This window comes from Lissotriton helveticus, chromosome 5_1, assembly GCF_964261635.1.
Source record: "Lissotriton helveticus chromosome 5_1, aLisHel1.1, whole genome shotgun sequence".
Taxonomy (NCBI): Eukaryota; Metazoa; Chordata; class Amphibia; order Caudata; family Salamandridae; genus Lissotriton; species Lissotriton helveticus.
This window is the reverse complement of record NC_136065.1, coordinates 775,303,088-775,322,010: the sequence shown is the minus strand read 5'-3', so window position 1 is coordinate 775,322,010 and position 18,923 is coordinate 775,303,088. Positions and strand designations below refer to the sequence as shown.

Below are 18,923 nucleotides of genomic sequence, written 5' to 3'. Positions count from 1 at the left end.
AGGGAATACTGAAAGAAATCGTGGGTAGTCCATGTAACTCCCCGATTATGGGTCTGCAGAAACCAAATGGGAAATTTCGGATAGTGCAGGACCTTCGAAAGATTAATAACATAGTCGTTTCATGTTGTCCAGTGGTACCGAATCCATCAGTGATACTGTTTCAGATTCCATTCCAAGCAGAGTGGTTCACTGTGATAGATCTTTGTCAGGCTTTCTTTTCGATCCCTTTGGACGAAGATAGCCATTTTCTTTTCGCATTTAAGCTGGAAAATCGCGTCCTAACATGGTGTCGTATCCCTCAGGGGTATACAGAGAGTCCATCGATCTTTAACCAGCTTCTGAAGAAAAATCTTGAAAGTCTAGTGCTGCCCCAGAAGTCAGTTCTGGTCCAGTACATAGACGACCTCCTTGTGGCGTCAGACACAGAAGAAGCTTGCAGGGAAGACTCCATTGCTTTGTTAAATCACCTAGCTGCCAATGGGCACAAGGTGTCCCCGGGAAAATTGCAGTACTGCCTGACAGAAGTGCAGTACTTGGGACACAGAATTGAGAAAGGCAAACGAAAGGTGTCACCAGACAGGATAGAGGCGATCATGAAAATGAACGCGCCTCAGACACAGAGAGAGGTCAGGATGTTCCTAGGGATGGTGGGTTATTGCCGACAGTGGATCGTGAACTTTTCACTGAAAGCAAAGCCCTTGCAAAAACTGACGCACAAAGAGGTGAGTGATCCGGTACCATGGGACAAAGACTGTTTGATGGCATTCTTACAGCTGAGAGAGGACCTGTGTCGTGCTCCGGCATTGGGAATGCCTGATTACAATAAACAATTCTTTCTTTACTGTTGTGAGAGAGAAGGTTGTGCGTTGTCTGTGTTGGTCCAAATCCATGGGAATGCCCGTAGACCAGTTGCTTATTTCTCAGCTACTTTAGACCCAGTAGCCGCAGCGTTGCCCGGATGTCTCAAATCCGTTGCTGCAACGGGTGTCAGCATTGAGAGATGTGAAAATATCGTCATGGGGCACCCGTTAGAGGTGTGCGTGCCACATTCTGTTGAACTGTTGATGACCAGGACCAAAACACAGCATCTGACCAATAGCAGGCTCACGCGCTATGAGCAAGTTATTCTTGCTGCAGAGAACGTGACCCTCAAGAGATGCTCTGTTTTGAACCCTGCTACCTTAATGCCACTTCCAAATGATATTGATGATGATGATGAATATACAGACCATGACTGTCTCGATGTGACTGAACTATGCACCAAACCCAGACCCGACATTGTGGATGAGCCACTGACGGACCCAGATGAAGTTTTCTTTGTCGATGGCTCATGTGTAAGAGACGAAGTTGGGCAGTTGAGAGCAGCTTATGCTGTTTGTACAATTGAAGGAGTTGTGGAAGCTGGGTGCCTGGAAGGAGTACACTCCGCTCAGGTAGCCGAGATTATTGCCCTAACACGTGCTTGCTTAGCAGGCAATCAAATTCGAGTCACCATCTACACCGACAGCCAATACGGGTTTGGGGTAGTTCATGATTACGGGCAGTTATGGTCTCAAAGAGGGTTCATGACTTCTTCAGGCTCTCCCATTCGCAATGGAGAGTTTGTGCGCTTGTTGTTAGAAGCATTGCAATGTCCAGCAAGTATCGCAGTTGTAAAGTGCATCGCACATACCAAAAATGAGGACTTTGTTTCGAAAGGCAATAGATATGCTGATGAAGTTGCGCGGTATTGCGCAGAACAAGGTTACTCTTTCACAGAGGTGGATGTGGGTGGAATAAATGTGAGAACTGAATTAGCCATGATACTGGAAACTGTTGATACTTGGGATGAATTGTCAACCATGCAAGAAAATGCTCCTGATTCAGAAAAGGAAACATGGGTAAAGGCAGGATGTGTAGTGGGTGAGACTCATTTTTGGGTCTCAGCAGACGGCAGAGCAGTGTTGCCCAACGAGATGGTGAGTCCAATGGCTAGACTCATACATGGTCCCGTACACTTAGGGAGAGATGCTATGCTGAGAGTGTTTAGACAGACTTGGTACAATCCTAAGTTTAGAATAGCAGCAGAAGCAGTGTGCCAGCGTTGTGTGACCTGCCAGCAGCTGAATGTAGGGAAAAGAACACCAGTTGCACTAAGTCACATAGGAAGGTCTGGAGGTCCATTCAACAGAATGCAGATAGATTTCATTGAAATGCCAAGATGCAACCGCCTCCGCTATGTCTTGGTGGTTGTTTGTGTGTTCTCCAGATGGGTTGAGGCATACCCTACACGTAGGTGCGACACCCTCACAGTGGCTAAGTTACTGCTTAGAGAACTTATCCCTCGGTTCGGGGTGCCGGCCTTTTTGGAATCAGATAGGGGAACACATTTTAACAGCGAGCTTGTGAAGATGATTTGTGTTGCACTGAATATCGACCAAAAGCTCCATTGCAGTTACCGACCAGAAGCCTCAGGAATTGTGGAACAAATTAATGGCACGATCAAGTCCAGAATAGCGAAAGTTTGCTCCTCAACGACCCTGAGTTGGCCTGACGCCCTGCCATTGGTACTCATGAGCCTTCGTAGTACCCCAGACAGAAGAACAGGGTTGTCACCACATGAGGTGTTAATGGGGAGAGCAATGAGACTGCCATCTATTCCAGCTACTGCACTGTTAAATATCACAGATGATATGATCCTGGACTATTGTAAGGGGCTGTCTGACGCCATGCGTTCTGTGTCCCTTCAGGTGCAGGCTGCAGAGGTTCCAGCGTGCCAGGGCCCTTGCCATGACCTGTATCCTGGGGACTGGGTCCTGGTGAAGAAACATGTGAGAAGAAGCTGCTTGGATATTCGTTGGCGTGGGCCCTACCAGGTCATCCTGATCACAAGTACAGCTGTGAAGGTGGGAGGCCTGCCCAACTGGATACACGCGTCGCATACGAAAAGGGTTCCAGCACCTCTGGAAACAGCTCCTCTCTCGGATGGACGTCCAGCTGAGGACCAAGAAGCCATAGAGGGGGCTAGCCAAGCTGTAGAGGTGCCAGTGGAAGCAGGGAACGAGTCTGACCAAGCTGAGGACGGTCAGTACAACAGCGAAACAGAAGACGCTACAGAAGGAGAAGACAGCTGGGAGTACGAGTCTGACCCTGACAGGTCTGAAAGAGAGCGAGAACAGACCAGAAGGAGAAGGAGTAGAAGGGCACGTGGAGAAGCAAATTGGCCGCAAAGGAGAAGTTCTAGCCTGAGGTCAACTCCAGAAGCAACCCTTCCTCCGATATCAGAAGACTCAGACCCAGAAGAAGGTGCTCAGGGCGCTGAAGCACCAGACCGAAGAAGGTCAAGAAGAGTGCGTGTGCCTAACAGAAGATACTCCACACCTGAGTGGACATATCTGGCGACAAATGTCTGTGAAACCGGAGACAGGGAGGATCCGAGCGGTGGTGGTGTCCAGTTCTGAGCCCATTATCACCGTGGAAATACAACTGTTGGTACCCGGTGTCGAACAAGAAGGGTCACTAACATTCGTGCTCCCCAGACCTCCCCGCCTCAGCAAGTTAAAACACATGTTTCTTACAGAATTGAAATTCCCCGACTTTGGTACCACGATAACAGCACATGAAGAGCATACTCTTCGCATGGAAATATTGAACTATGCTATTGAAGCTGCAACCACAAATCTAATAGTCGATTGTTAAAGGACTTTGTAAATAAAGCAAGCAGAAGAAAAGAAGATTACCTAGCGCCCAGGAAGCAGAGAATTTTAGGGAACCCCTTGAGTGGATGGAGAAGGGCTAGGGTTGTCTTTTTGAACTGTGAAAGGACTTTTTTGCGAAAAAGGCTGTCAGCCTCCAGCTGTGTGGATTCTAAAGACAAAAAAGGATTGAAAGAGACTGTAAAGGAACGAGAGGAAAAGAACTTTTTTTTTGCAAAGAGAAAGGGAAAAGCTAGATTGTCTGACGAAATGGAGGCCGGCACCCCGAACCGCAGAGCTAAATGTATAATAGGTACACTAATAGTAGGAGTGATAATATTAATAGCTTTAGTGGTAACAATTTCTTATGTAAAGGGACATGAGGAAGAGGTAAAGGTAACTGATGCGAATTCTGTAGTAACACTTACACCCACTGTTGCAGGTGAGAAAAGGGAAAACACTCAAGAGAAAGCGTTATTGGCTGCAGAAGCCCGCAGGTTACATGTAGACGAGTCCCAAGGAGACTTTAGGTCAAATGCTTATGCTAAACTTTTGTATGAATACGTGGATGCCATGGAGGTTAAGGATTGCTACGTCTGCATGCAGTTGCCTGCGTCTGTAGATGAAGGAATTCGATATCATCACCTCCCTCTGACATATGGCATTACATGTAGCTTATTGCTTAGTATATTTTATGAGAGAGATAGTTTTGAATACTATTTCTCCAATTATGATTCTGTGTTGCCAGAAGTCCCGAATTATAAGCAGATGAATAAATGGGATTACTGGAAGAGTGAAGACAGATTGGCCAAGTTCTTCATTCCTTGGATTACCTTAGATACTTCACATGCCCGTAGAAATAATCTGACATGCAAGGTGTCAGAAGTCGAGAAAAAGTTCATAGGGCAGGTGGATGATCGTTACAGGAGACAAAAGATTTTGAAAAAATCAGGACAAGGGAAATTAGATTGGACCGAGGAAGAGAAGTCACATAAGAGAAAGGGTAGTAGTGGTCCAATAGCTTTAGATAAAGCGCAGAAAGGAAAGTTATGTCTTCACCGAGCCAAAACGTATTATGAAAATGTATACGTGGGTGAAGTTGACTGTGAACATGCTTTTAATTTAGAGTACTACACTAAGGATTTCCTGAAGGGAATGCAAGTGATTCCAAATGTGTATTTTGTATGTGGAAGAAATGCTTACGTGAGACTACCTGACAACTGGTATGGATCATGTTACTTGGCAATTGTCTTCCCCAAAATATATCATGCACAAGACTTATTGATCATTGAGGGCCAGACATCATCGAGGGGAAGGAGAGATTTAGGCGATGCAGAAATGGTTGGAGATGTCTTTGGAGCTATGTTCCCTCTTTTGGGAATAATCCTTAATGATGTTAAAATTAGACGACTGGCAACAGTTGTCGACAGGTTGTCTGCCAGCACTGCTCAGTCCTTAATGCTGGTAGAAGGAGAGATGCAATCGATAAGGGCTATGGTTCTTCAAAATCGGCTTGCATTAGATGTCTTATTAGCAAAAGAGGGCGGAGTCTGTAAGGCTTTGAAGGTTCAGGAATGTTGCACTTACATTCCAGACCTTTCAAAACCCCTTGAGAAAGTTATTAAGAACATAACTAATATACACAAAGAGATCGAAGACTTGAGTAGAGAAAATGTCTGGGAAAAGGTGGGCCATGGAATGAGTACAGTTGGAGGGTGGTTTTCCACCTTAGGCAAAAGCTTTATTTGGTATATCCTAAAGCCTATCATCATAATATTGATCTGTGGGATAATATTGTGGGGATTGGTGAGGGTATTCAAATGGTACAGAGCAAGAAGGTCAGAAAGGGCCCAAAGAGAACAGTTGCAGAGATTGGCTGCCATACAAGATAATCAGTACAGGAGCCTGAGAGCTCTGGAAGCGCAGAGAATGCCAGCAATAACTGCAGTTTAAATGTTAGTGATGACCCCGAGAGGTCATCAAAGGGGGGAACTGAGAGAGCGCAAACTGATATAAATGTATGAGTACATCACACTTACCTATAGTAAGCACAAGTCATGATGAGAAATGCCATGAGTGCTAATAGTATCTGAAATTATATTCTAAATGTATAGCTAATATAGAGATTTAAGTAGAAGTGGAACTAATACAGAAATGTGTGACATTATATGATTTTATTAGACGTGATTATTTTGAATCTATGTCGTGTAGCTGTTAACATATAAGATGGTCTGTGGTAAAACGCAGAACGTGGTAGGCCTCAGGGCCAGAGTTGGAGCTAAAAGGGAAGGTGTTTCTTTTCACGACACAGATTGTTTAACGTTTTTGGTCATTGCATTAATGGACCGTGATTTAGAGTAATGTTTTCTAAATAATAGAATAAGAGTTTAACATGCTTTAATTAAATGAAGAATTTGAATGCTATAATCATAATGTGAAATATTGTAGGCCTGAAATGTTTTAGCAGTGATTTACACGTACATGTCTGGGCTGAGAAATGTTGCAAGCCTTTTTAGAAGTCTATGAGAGTTGGGTTCTTGGCGGCAGATATCTGTCTGCAACAGGAAAGGGGGGATCCAATTATAAGTGAATGAATAGAGGTCTGTTCAGTAGACGGCCCAGACATGGAGGAGGGTTCTGGAATGTTTAAGGGGTATCAGCGGGCCGGAGAAGAGACTGAGAAGCAAGGTCAACTCTAACGTCTGAGGCCCAATACAAAGCATCATGGAAAAAGCCTGAAGTTGCACCACGTGAGAGGCGTTTCGCAAGGGGCGTCTCAAATGTTGTTGACTGTTTTGTATTAGGGACAGCACCCCTGGGTGGAGTTAGAGCAGAGACCTGAGGACCCTTTAGAGAGCGGATGGGTAGGCAGTGAGGGGTCATGACTGGAGAATTTTAGGTTTTCACCAAGAGACTTAGAGTGGGTGACTTCCCTTGGGGGTCATTCATTGCTGACACCTTTGTTAGGTTGGGATTTGGTTAAGTAGGGATACCATCTAGAACAGGGTAGGGACGCCTAACCTGTGTTTGTTTTCCTCCAACCTAAATGAAGGAGAGATATGCGTCTATGCTGATAGCTTTGCTATTTTTAGAACTTGTGTTAGTGATTTCTGTTGCTCGTCTGAGGGCTTTTCGAGAGCACATGTATGTAATTGGACCTGTGTATCTCGTGAATCTCATTCTGAGATGCTTGTATTTGCAGCTCATTATATCTTTACAATAAACTTTTGAAACCTAGAAGTTGTCCGTGATCTTTGAGAGTAGAGTCCTTTCTTGGGTGAACTAATTTGCAGATAGGTGTACTGTTTCCTTCCAAGACAGGCAATAAAGGTTCAGTCGACCAGATCGAGGTTTGGATCAATAGAGATAAGGTATCGATCAAAATCTCGCCCTTTCAGTGGTAGACAAAACAGTGGACTCCCTTTAGCAGAGAGGAAGTATGCGTGTGCAAGTAGCAATAGAGCCAAACACTTCCTTTAATTGCAGACAGCATTGGAATTAACACGCTCATCTTATTATCCAACATCTAAAAAAAATTCAAGGCTTTTTCCAAAAAGCAATTGAGATAAATTCGAGAAATGCTATAACCTGGAATAACTATGATTGTGTGTTTCAGACTGCAACACAAATAAAGAAAGTTTGCAGAAATACTTTACACAACGTGCAACATTCATTTTTTATTTTTTACATTTCTCTTGTTTCCTGAGATCTGAATGTCAAATTACTTAACTGTCCCCTCAGAATTCGTTTTTTAACTCCAACCCTGCCTAACTGTTCAGATAATAAAGTCAGAAAGCATAGGAAGAACATTGGTCCCACAGCCTGCCCACTGTCCCGCAACAAACCTGCATACACAACATCAGAGAGTGCCTTCCCCTCCGCTGTAGATCCCTCTGACGCACTGATGATCTCTGTCAGAGTCTCTCCTTCCGCACTCAGGAAGAGCAAGGCACAGAAAGTGAGTCCTAGGGAGCAACAGGAGGAACATTCATGTACAACAACACTAAAGATTGTGCACACAAACAACATAAAACAATCCACATTTCAGCAGACCAGAGCCAGATACATGTACAGAAAGAAGTCTACTACTGCCGAAGACTAATGTATCAAAGATGGAAATGTTTCCCATTTAAACATTTATGCTACTTCAACAAGTATATCTCGACATGTACAACACTGGACGAGAGATGCATTTCTTTTCCTTTAAGTACCCTAGGCCAGGGTAATACATAGTTAAATGCCCGCATCCTATATATCAATAGTTTGTATTTGTTGTCTGTTTTCTTCCCCACTGTTAGGCGTCGTTGTTCGGTATTCATGAACTGGCCAAATAACTGTAAGGGCAAATAATTCGACATTAAAGGTCAGCCTACCCGTTACACGTGCCCAGCATTGGTCTAGTTAACATGTTCAGGGTATCTATATGATGACGTTTGCCTGTTTCACCTTCCAGGGGCAGTGATGGTAAAGTCCACCTTGAACAGGGAGCTGGTTGCCACCTATGAAGTTGCCATCTCTGTGTATGACAATGCCAGTGAAATTGTGGATCGAACAGTCAGTGTGCCCAACGGTAAGAGTTTGAGCAGAATGTCATTCAATCAGCTCACAGCAGTGTATATATATATATATATCCTTGGTGTGAGGGGTTTGCTATTCGCTCAGATGCCTCATTTCCCGTTACTTTCCTTAGTGTAAAGAGGCAATGAAGTAATTCACAGCTCAATGTAAAACGTGGAACTCTCATGAGTTCACATTCAGGCAGAGCAAATGGATATCAATGAGGCCACAGGGCCAATGCCACATCATTTGTTTACTGCTTCAATCACGTGAGCCATATTGCCGTAAAGAACAGAATGTAAGTAAATATCACTCGTCCAGAAAACTACTCATACCTCTGATACTCAGCATTTCATTCTTTTCATTGGGATTTTGAGAAAATATCTAGATTATGGAGATCAAAGTGTGCTACAGCAGGTGGATTAAAGTGGACATACACTCAGTCCTTAAGAAAGCAATGAATTTACTACATACTGTTAGAGCATATAGGGTGAGAGCCACCAGATTGCTGGCAGTGCATATCCTCATGATACCCGCCAAGCAATTTTTGGCAAACTATCTGTCAAATATTTGACAAAGTACAAACGTGGTTTTGTGTGGCACATTATGGTGGTGCATGAGGATTGCTGAGCATTGTATGGCTTTGTGACCCTGGAGTGTAAACCAGGGCTCTAACGTACCAGGGTATTTTAAGATCCCAAAGCCTCAGATTCTCAAAATAATGGGTTTTGTCACCACCAAACACCTTTGAGCAATTTACAAAAGGTATTTTGTGAGTCCACTAATATTTCTGACTTACAAAATGACTTTTGTAACCCTTTATTAATGTAGGATGGAGTATGAAAGGTGCATCATCTATACCATTGGACAATCTCAATGGTATGTATCATTGGTTTATGACTGCCCATGTGGACATCTTTCCCACTGGGAATTGTGCTGGATAGACTCAGAGGGAGCAGATAGTGCTCAAGGGCACCACTACATGTATTTCACCCCATGTCTTTCTTTCTAAGGAACATCGGATGCTTTTGAAAAAAAAGTCACTATGAAGGAAAGACATTGCAGAAAGAATCAGGGGAAACAGTCTTCCTCGGCTCCAGTGTCTGACACTTGGAATTATTACTACCAGTACTAGGCCCAACTGTGTTAAAATGGAATCAGTGATATGCACACTTGGGAAAGAGCCTATTCTACCCCACCCCACAACCTTATGTGGTGAAACACGTTGTCCACCCCAGGCAATTCTTATAATTCAATAACACACAGTTATAGGGTGAAACCCGGGTCTCAACAATATTAAAAATATGTGCATTCAAGGAATTATTGTACATTTTAACAGCACCGTGGGCTAAGGTTGCACGGGTAAAACCAATATCAAACATCTTGCTCTTTTGGCATGAAAACAACATGTAAGGCAACACCACCGGCCAGTGTCATGAATCACAGGTGGTATGCAGGCTGACACTCCCACACACACAATCACTCTGCACAGATACCTGGTGCAACGGATATCAGGCAGGTTCGTACGGAACTTACTCACACACATACGCACTCAGAAGCCTAATGCGGTGCAACTGATACCCAACAAGGACAATTGATAACGCACTGCAGACCCCATGGCCCAAGCCTTCCTCAACCCTCCAACTCACCTGACGATACTACGCCCACAGATTGGAGATAACCCGTTCTCTCCCCCCACAAACTAGGCCGAACACAGTCAAAATCACACTTATTCAGGGTCCCAGGGAAGTAGGTTAGGGGTACGCAGCAGGACTAATTAGGAGGCAGCCGTCAAATGGAGGTTTGTCCACCACTCGGGAAGTTCAACCACAGGATGCGGTGCAGAAGCGGGCTGAGAGCAATAATTAGTCCTTCAAAAATTGTTCCTTCCGGCACCTGCTCAGATCTAGAAGCACGGAGGGGGTCATGCAGTCTCTTGACCTGCTTCCGATCATTCTTGGAAGGATTACTCCAGCCCAGTCAATCACCCTTATCACCCAGACCAACCCATGTAATACTACCTGCAGCACGATGTCTTCAGGGGCTAGGCCAGTGGAGGGCAGTTGGTCCGCAGCATTGAGGGAAAAAAGGGAACAATCGATGAATGGAGAATGAAGCAGGGGGGCCTCTCAGAATGAGGAGGCACCCCGTCAGGTTCACGTCGATCAGAGTCACACCCTGGCAATCCGGGCACAACGTCTGGTATGTGTTGATATGGTATGTGCACACAAATGTAGAGTTGCAAATTCCACGCCTCTCTGGAAATGAGGCACAGCTTCAGGTGCAAATTGATATTGGTTGCACAAAATAATTCCAGTCACACTCACGGGCAAGTTCAGCAATATATCACAAGGTAGAATGAGGCACTACTACAGTTGCACCTCCACCTCCGAGGGTCACAACCTGTGAATCTGACACCGTAGGCAAATGAGCATGCAGTCGAAGTGTCCTATCAATGAAGTGGGTCACGCTGTATCCCACAACCAGTGAATCCGCTCACCACCAACGAGGCAGTTATGCATGCCAAGGTCTTCACGATGTGGGGGCCACTTGCGTTAGATGCAGCCAAGATTTCTGAGGCTTTGCACAAGCCAATTTGGTCTTCAGGCACCACTCTTAGTTCCATGCTCAAGCCATGCTACCAGTTGGGATCCAGCAGATGATGTGGCCACTTAAGAGGGCAAGTAGACAGTGTGGGTCCCTTGTCGGAGATCTTTGATGTTCCTGAGACTTTTGAAAAAACAGGGGGCAAGCCAACAAGTCCTTGGAGAGCGCACTTTAGGGTGCCACACAAGGACAGGTACTCAACCCAGCCTAGTCACTATTCAGGAAGGGCAAATGGCCCCTTTCAATGGCAGTAATCCTCAATGTCCAAAATAGATTTCTCTGGCAGTGTGCACAATGCAGTTCCAGGTTCTCCGCACCTACGTCCTCACAAGTGTATCTCTCCCCTGTTGTAGTATGGCACCAGTAGTTATACTGTAGTTTGCCTTTGAAGTTAGGGGTGTCTCCTCTAAATTTCAGTCACGCCTGCCATGGGGCCGTGGGATGCAGATCTTAATATTTAGTGGGGCCATGATCTGGCTCCAGGGGCCAAGTGTCAAAACCTTTTCCTCCTATCTATCCAGCCAGGCCTTCCCAATGCAGAGATTGTTGTTCCAGTTGCATGCCCAGTGTTTTATAGCTGTCTCTGGGGAATGACAAGATGTGCCCCCCCTCCACATCCTCCAATGTGGACTGGAGTCAAGTACAAAGGCACACAAAGAGTTTTTAGAGCATAGAAAGACCTCCTAGAAGTGGCATTTCCATGCTGGTCATGCTGGTCATGACAAAACCACCTTTACCACTGGAAAGGGTTTGTCACTGTGCATCCAATGAGAGGAAACATAATGAAGCTACTCCCCTACAATCCACAATTACAGCCTGAAGTAATTTCAACCCTTTCCCCATGTTAGCCTATGGGAAGAGCAAACCTCATAGGTCGTGAAAACACACATGGGTATTCTGCAAAACCTGGGCAAGGAACAAATGTGCATACCTGCCCTGCCTTTCACCTACCACTCACTTCACCCCTTGCTGGGTACCATTGGGGTGCTTTAGTGGCAGTGAAGGGTCTTCTTAGGATGGCTAGGTATTTAGAAAGGCCAGCCTGTGTAGAAGCGCAATTGCACACACACAGACCTGCAATGGCAGGTTGGACAAATGTTTAGAACCATCATCAATACAAGTGCGCACACCAGGCTGTAATGTCAGACTGGACACTTGTGTAGAAACACTATTGGTGCAAATGTGCACAGCAGCCTTCAATGGCAAGCTGAACACATGTTCAAGTACATCATTGGTGCAAGTACACAGACCAGCATGCAATGGCAGGCGGTTCACAGGTTTTAAAACATCATAGGTGCAAGAGAACACACAAGCCTGCAATGACAGTCTGGATACCGGTCTACAACCGCCATAGGTGCGAATGTGCACACCCAGGCCTGCAATGGCAGACCTGACCTATGTTAAGAAACTTCAGGTAAGCACTACTTCCTAATGTGTGTAGGAAGGGCGCGTGCACTTTCACACTGCATTTGCAGTGGGAAAGTGCCCAAGACCCTAAGGCCAAAAAAAGAGAATCAGGCTCACCCGGAAGGTGTGCAATGGGGAGAGTGGGCCCGAGGCAGGAAAACTCCCCATGGGGGTTTGTCCCTACCCAGGTGGCAAATACAGTGGTGTGCCTACCCAGACGCTCATCTACCCCAAGCTCCATCCCTCAGGACTTATCCTAGGGCCGCTCTGGTTGTAGTGAAAGGCCCCCTCACAGTTGGATAATGTGAGAAAGGCCAACCTGAGCATGATGCAAGTTTGACAGGCTATTACAGTGAGTGGCACAATCAGAGCTGCAGTCCACTACTAGCCAGTGCAGTACCCACCCTAGGTAAGTGGTGTACTTTTCTACAGGGAACGCACAGGTACAACACCTCAACCAATAAAGTAAGCACCCTATCCAGGCATGTGTAGGAATGGCACGCCCTCTTTCCTGCTGCAGTAGAGTGATCTAGTGCCCAGAGTCCTAATGTCATGAACAGAGAGTTGGCAAAAACCAGAAGGACAAAAAACAAAATAGTCTGTTAAAAAAAAATCAAACAACAGAAGCCCCCAAACAATCCCTAACATAGACCTCTCAAAACATCCTCCAAAAACTGTAAACATCAATAAAACACCCAAAGCACTCATCCAGTCTGAACAAAATATCCAAAAGATAAGAAATGAAACGTCATTATCGAACACTTTAATATGCCCCAAGCACACCTATCGCCAATTTCAGCGTGCAACATCATATGTGCTGCTCATTTCAGAAGGGCAACAACACAGTCACTGCTCTTTTTAGTGAATTTTCAATACACTCAGTGCTTATTTCCGGTTAGCAGTTATGTATTAGTTGCCCCTTTCAGAGAGTAAAATTATCTATGTTTGACATTTCAATGGAGCATCAAGATAACCACTGAACTTCAGCAGGGTCTCACCACTATAAATGCCCATGGCAATACTAACCAATTTGTTCACCTGTTTCTGAGGAGCAGTGCCAATTTCTACAGGATTTTCACATGCTCATTGACATGGGGCCAGTTTCAAAGATGCAGCCACTGGCATATATTTACAGAGAATCCACTCATCGATTTCAGAGGGACAGCACTCACCCATTTGCCCAAGTGTCTTCTAGCTCATTTTATTTGGGCCAGAAGGCATGCTCTCCACATCCATCACTCAGAAATACACATATACAATTCGCATGCACGCATGTACGCATTGAAACTACCCCCAGACAGAACATCAGAGCTCGGACGAGTGATACAAGAACCGGGGCTGATGCCCAATTCTCCTGAAGGTGCTCTGTTCAGAGCAATGGGATTTCATGATGAAAGTATACGTACAAAAAACCCAACATGCTGCAACTCTTTAAGTGTAGCATAAATTGCATGGTCCTTGATCGAAAACACTGCTTGAAAATCTTAAACCTCCTTCCATTCCTTGCCTCTGAGTGAAAGCGACGTTTTCACAACCAGCTTTCACCTTATATTTGCACCCCTAATGACATTGTGGAATGTCACCCTCATGGACAAAACTCCAGGAGACTATGGGCCCTAAGGGGTACCTCAACAGGCTGGGTCCATAGGGCCTCATACAAGTCCAGAAACATGTCAGATGACCCTCACCAGACCTCACCAATAGGTGATACTTGCCCAGTTTGTAAGCGCTAAATATGGCCTGATAACTAAATGTTGAGATGCACAAGTGATGAAAACTGCCCAAGTCAGCAATGAAGCTATAAGTAAAGCTTTGCAGGAATTGAGAGCAGTATTACCGTTACCTCACCAAACCAGCTACTGAACCTAAAGGTTCTTCCAGGTTCTAATGTGCTTGAGTCAGCACACTAGTCTCTTCACCAAAAAGTGAAGGTGGCATACCACAGGTGTGTCAAGATGACCCCTGGATATACCTTATGTCTGACCACCATTTCTTTGGCAACTGGACCACCCGACTAGTTGTCGGCTGTTTGGCTACTGGTATCATGATGTGACCGCCTTCAAGGCAGTCACAATGTGTTTGTTTTGTATTGCTGCATATGCTGCAGGCTGCAAGCACACACTGCAGTACAACAAATACACATCTTGCATGTGCCTGCACTATGTGACAGGCACCCTGTGAGGCCTGCCTCATGGTGCAGGGATATGTCGGGGGACACCATAGTTGCACCCCAGGGCCCATGTCAGAGGGCTGAGGGGGAAGGGGTGCCCGCTACAGGCCCCCAATGTCCATTTCCGCCTGCCTTTTCATGGCGGGTAAACAGTCATGAAACGGCTGGCAGGAAGGGACATCGTAATCTCTACGTCGGTGCCTGGCAGGCACATCTACCGTTGTAGGGATGGCTGACCCTTCGACGGTCTGACGGATCCGTGGCAGCCGGTCCTTCAGACCACCAATCATCCCCTCATCATCATAATTATGGTGGGCGGTTAGGCTGGGTCTGTTGGGGATGGGACAGCCGCCATCAGCCCATCAGTGATGGGCTGATGGGGGCTGTCCCACTGCCATCTTAATGAGACCCCATATTATGAGAGTGGAGGAAGGCAATCTTTTCAATTGCACGATCAGGGGCGAGAGCACACCGCTTCACCTCCCAGCAAGGTCTGCCCCTGGCATTGTGGTAATTGCAGTTACAGTTACTTGCTTGCTTGCTTCAAGAGTGTTTGAGTTGGCGCAGATAGTGCTGATTTCTAGACACATGTTTCTAGTTCTTTAACCGTCATCAGTAGAGATTACAGTCTTTCAAATTTGGGAGATGTGAGAGGTACATGACCTGAGAAAGATGTTGGCAGCCTACTCAGCAAACCCAGCATTTTAAAGGCTGTAATCTCTACTGATGACGGTTAAAGAACCAGAAACACGTGTCTAGAGATCAGCACTATCTGCGCCAACTGTGGCGAAACACTCAAACACTCTTGAAGCAAGCAAATAACTGAAACTGCATTTACCACAATGCCAGGGGCGAACCTTGCTGGGAGGTGAAGCGGTGTGCTCCCACCCCTCTTCCTGCTTAATAGTACTCCCGTGAGTCATTGAGCTGACAAACTCGTGGATGAAGCACCCGTGTGCCTGTGAAAGGTACCTGACCTGAGAATGATGTTGGCAGCCTACTCAGTAAACGCCACATTTGAAAGACTGTAATCTCTACTGATGACGGTTAAAGAACCAGAAACACGTGTCTAGAGATCAGCACTAACGGTGCCAACTGTTGTGAAACACTCGAACACTCTTAAAGCAAGCAAATAACTAAAACTGCATTCATCACAATGCCAGGGGCGAACATTGCTGGCAGGTGAAGCGGTGTGCTCCCACCCCTGTTCCTAATTTTTTCAATTGCAGTCGTGACACAAGCAGGAAAAGTACTGGACTATCCACTGTATTCAAGCATGCTGGTGCATCGCCTTTTTTAAATGGGCTTAGAGGAAACTTCACTCATGTCGGGTTCAATTGTTGGTTGCGAATTAGAACATTGCCCATCATTTGGAGACATAGTTTGAGTTGCAGTACTGCCAGAAAAGCAATCAGGATTGGCTATGTTACCATGACAGAGTTTTACTTTGAGGTGCCTCTCGTCATACCGATGAGAGCCACCTCAGGGAAAAATATTCACAAGCTTTACTTTGAATTCAGTGGAATGTCCTGTGTCCTTGTGCCAGGCATGTTCCAGTTTCCACTATAACAGCTGGCAATTGCCACCACATTTGATTTGTTAAAATCACCCTTCAGATCTTCAAACTGTTTCCCTGGTGGAACATTCCTCCCTGTCTTCTCTTGCTTCTTATCTTCCTAGGTTAATTATTGTTCCAATGTCTCTTTCTTTCAAATCTGCTTTTTCACCTTAATGGTAACTTACACGTGGGATCTTAAGTCCGCCACTGATGGTCACCGACTCGAGGTGGACTTCTTTATTCTACCTGTTTGTGCCCCACATCCTTCTTGTTGCTCTGAACATGTTCCAGTGGCTTACTCATCCTCAGTACTGGGACTGTGAAAGCACACACGGCTTACATTGCGATTGGTGCAATATTGAACATAATATTTGATTGTGGGAGATCCGGTTTATTCTCCTATTTGCAGTGTACAGTTAAAGTGAAGAGAAAGGTAAATATACAGCCCACCAGGTATGGCTTCCACACACTTGTTGCCCCAGCCAGCGTTTGGTAGTATTAGCATTGCACAAAGAGTCTGCCACTTTTACACATTCTACAGTGTTATCACACTTACCCAGCTCATGTAAAACAGTCAAACAAGACACAATTCTACCCTTTTTCCCCACTCACTCCTTTTTTCTTTCCCACCCTATTTTTTCATTCTTTTTCACTCTACTGTCTTAGCTCAGTTACTTTCCTTCCTGTAAAACAAGGTCCTTTATTCATGATTATTCATCTTTTCTCCTCTCCTGTCCAATTCACAGCCAAGCTGACAGTGAATGTGGTGGATGTCAACGACAATGCCCCGCGATTCCGCCCCTTTGGTGTGACTGTCTTTACTGAGAGGATTCTGGAAGGGGCCACGCCAGGGACGACCTTGCTCTCTGTTTCAGCGGTGGATCCAGACAAAGGACCTAACGGGCAGGTTACCTACTCCCTGCACAACCTTTCTCCCGTGGGGTATGCACAGCTCGAGGACAGTCTCTCAGGTAAGAGGCTAGCTATGAGTTCTCTCCTTTCAGTTTGAGCTATGAATTCACTCCTTCTCAGTTTAGAAAAAAATATTTTGATCTTTACAGTAATCCAGTGTGGATCCAAAACAGAGTCCTGGATCACTGGAGTAGGAGAGCCTGAAATAACACTTTCAGCGTTGGCGAGAGATTTTTTTACAGCTCCTTGCGAGATATGATCAAGTACTGCCATATCTAAACATCACGACCACAAATATAACTAGAAAAAGGTAGTGTTTATTATTTTCAAGTGATGCCTACAGACAAATTCAGCACGTGCTTTGCGAGTCCAGGGCTGCACGTCAATATTTTTTCCAACTAATAACTCCAGATTCGTCTGCACGTCACTGACTGGTTACGTTTTCTGGGCCCTTGCCTCAATGTCATCAATCGAAGGTAAAGAGACTAATTACCCACAGCACTGTGATTAATTTGAAAGGGAGCAATCTTAAGGTTAGTTAGAGCAGTGGCTGAGTTGAGTAATTCTAAATTTCAGAACAAGTTGAAAAGAGTCAAGAAAACAGAACTAAAACAGGATTTGACCAACTGACTTGGACAGGATTCTGACCAAATGTAAATATTTGTCGAGAAATGAGCGGATGCAGACAAAAATCAGTCAGATCCAAAGCACTGGCACTTTTTGAGCCAGGACCTTATATTTTGGCATAGCATTGCTTGATTGGCTGAAGAGGTTTTTAAGCAATGTTGTTGCACAGATTCTGCAGGTGAGAAAAGCAGGAATAGAAATTCATATGAAGTTAGAAGATATCTCCTTAAAATAAAAGAACCAAGATTTAACTAAAGGCAATGCATGAAGTTAGAAAGTCATTGAAGCTAGGTGACAGCCTAATGGAACAAGTCAGTTTGTCTCATAGAGTAAACTTTATCGCAAAATGATAACATGAGGCAAATCAATGTTCCAAGGTAAAATACTAGCATTTCAACCAAGTAATTTATGGGGAAAGTCTAGAACAAGAGCATTAGATCATTCCAGGGTTATATATTGCCGATTCCTCTTTATGGAGATATCCAGAAGCGAGCAAATCACATTTCTATACTAGAATGATCTCTGATAAACCTGCAAGTAAGGTTGGTGTCTTAATTGTATCCACCTTTATCTATTACAGCGCCTTCTTAATTCTTCAGTTACTTCAAATATGCACACTGAATAATCTGAGCTGCATATGAGCACAATAAATTAACTCATGCAGTTGAAGCTACCCACTAGACATATGCATACTGTCCTTCTCCTGGACTATTCCATATAGATAATCTAGGCAGCCCCTGAGGGTTTACATTTTTGTTTCGATTTTCTGGGGCAAGAACAAGCCATTCACACCCACATGTCTTGAAGAGGAAGAGTCTAAGGCCAGATATCTCCACTAGACACTCCCCTGCTTAATGCCAGTGTGAAAATGCAGGCAAGATTGCTTACAACGCAGTATATACAATCTTAAGAGAGCCAAATGTCTTTTTATTAAAGGTTGCTGTAAATAATGTTTTAAATAACTCAGCAAACGTTGCAATGGTAATGAACCTATGGAAGAGGTTGTATCTGATCTAATTTTGCATTCTCCTCTTATTCAGGAAAGATCATTGCAAACCGAACAGTGGATTATGAACAAGTGCAGTGGTTGAATTTCACCATCAGGGCATCAGATAATGGGTCACCTCGGAGGTCAGCGGAGGTTCCTGTCTACCTGCAAATTGTAGATATTAATGACAATAATCCTATCTTCGGTCAGTCTCCCTATCAGGTGAGCTTGGGGCATTCATCGAACCAGTGATAGGGTCATTAACCCCTTCGCTGCGGGGGGTAATTCCCCCGCTGTGTTGGGGGCGCGCACAGCGCCCCCATGCTCATGATGAGCTCAGCTCGTCATGAGGCACGGCGCTCCGGTGCTCATGACGAGCTGAGCTTGTCACAGCTGCACCCGTTCCAATGGAACGCTCAGCAC

At 45.1% G+C, this 18,923-nt stretch overlaps 1 protein-coding gene across 1 annotated transcript in view; it reads left to right on the top strand.

Annotated features, from left to right (window-relative positions):
- The window catches only part of CDH23 (cadherin related 23), a 1,152,220-nt gene that overhangs the window by 751,988 nt on the left and 381,309 nt on the right, over positions 1–18,923 (top strand). Inside the window, exons 23-25 of the mRNA XM_078641088.1 lie at positions 8,128–8,244; positions 16,720–16,944; positions 18,553–18,722. Coding sequence (XP_078497214.1) covers positions 8,128–8,244; positions 16,720–16,944; positions 18,553–18,722 — 512 coding nt within the window. The remainder of the gene's footprint in view (positions 1–8,127; positions 8,245–16,719; positions 16,945–18,552; positions 18,723–18,923) is intronic.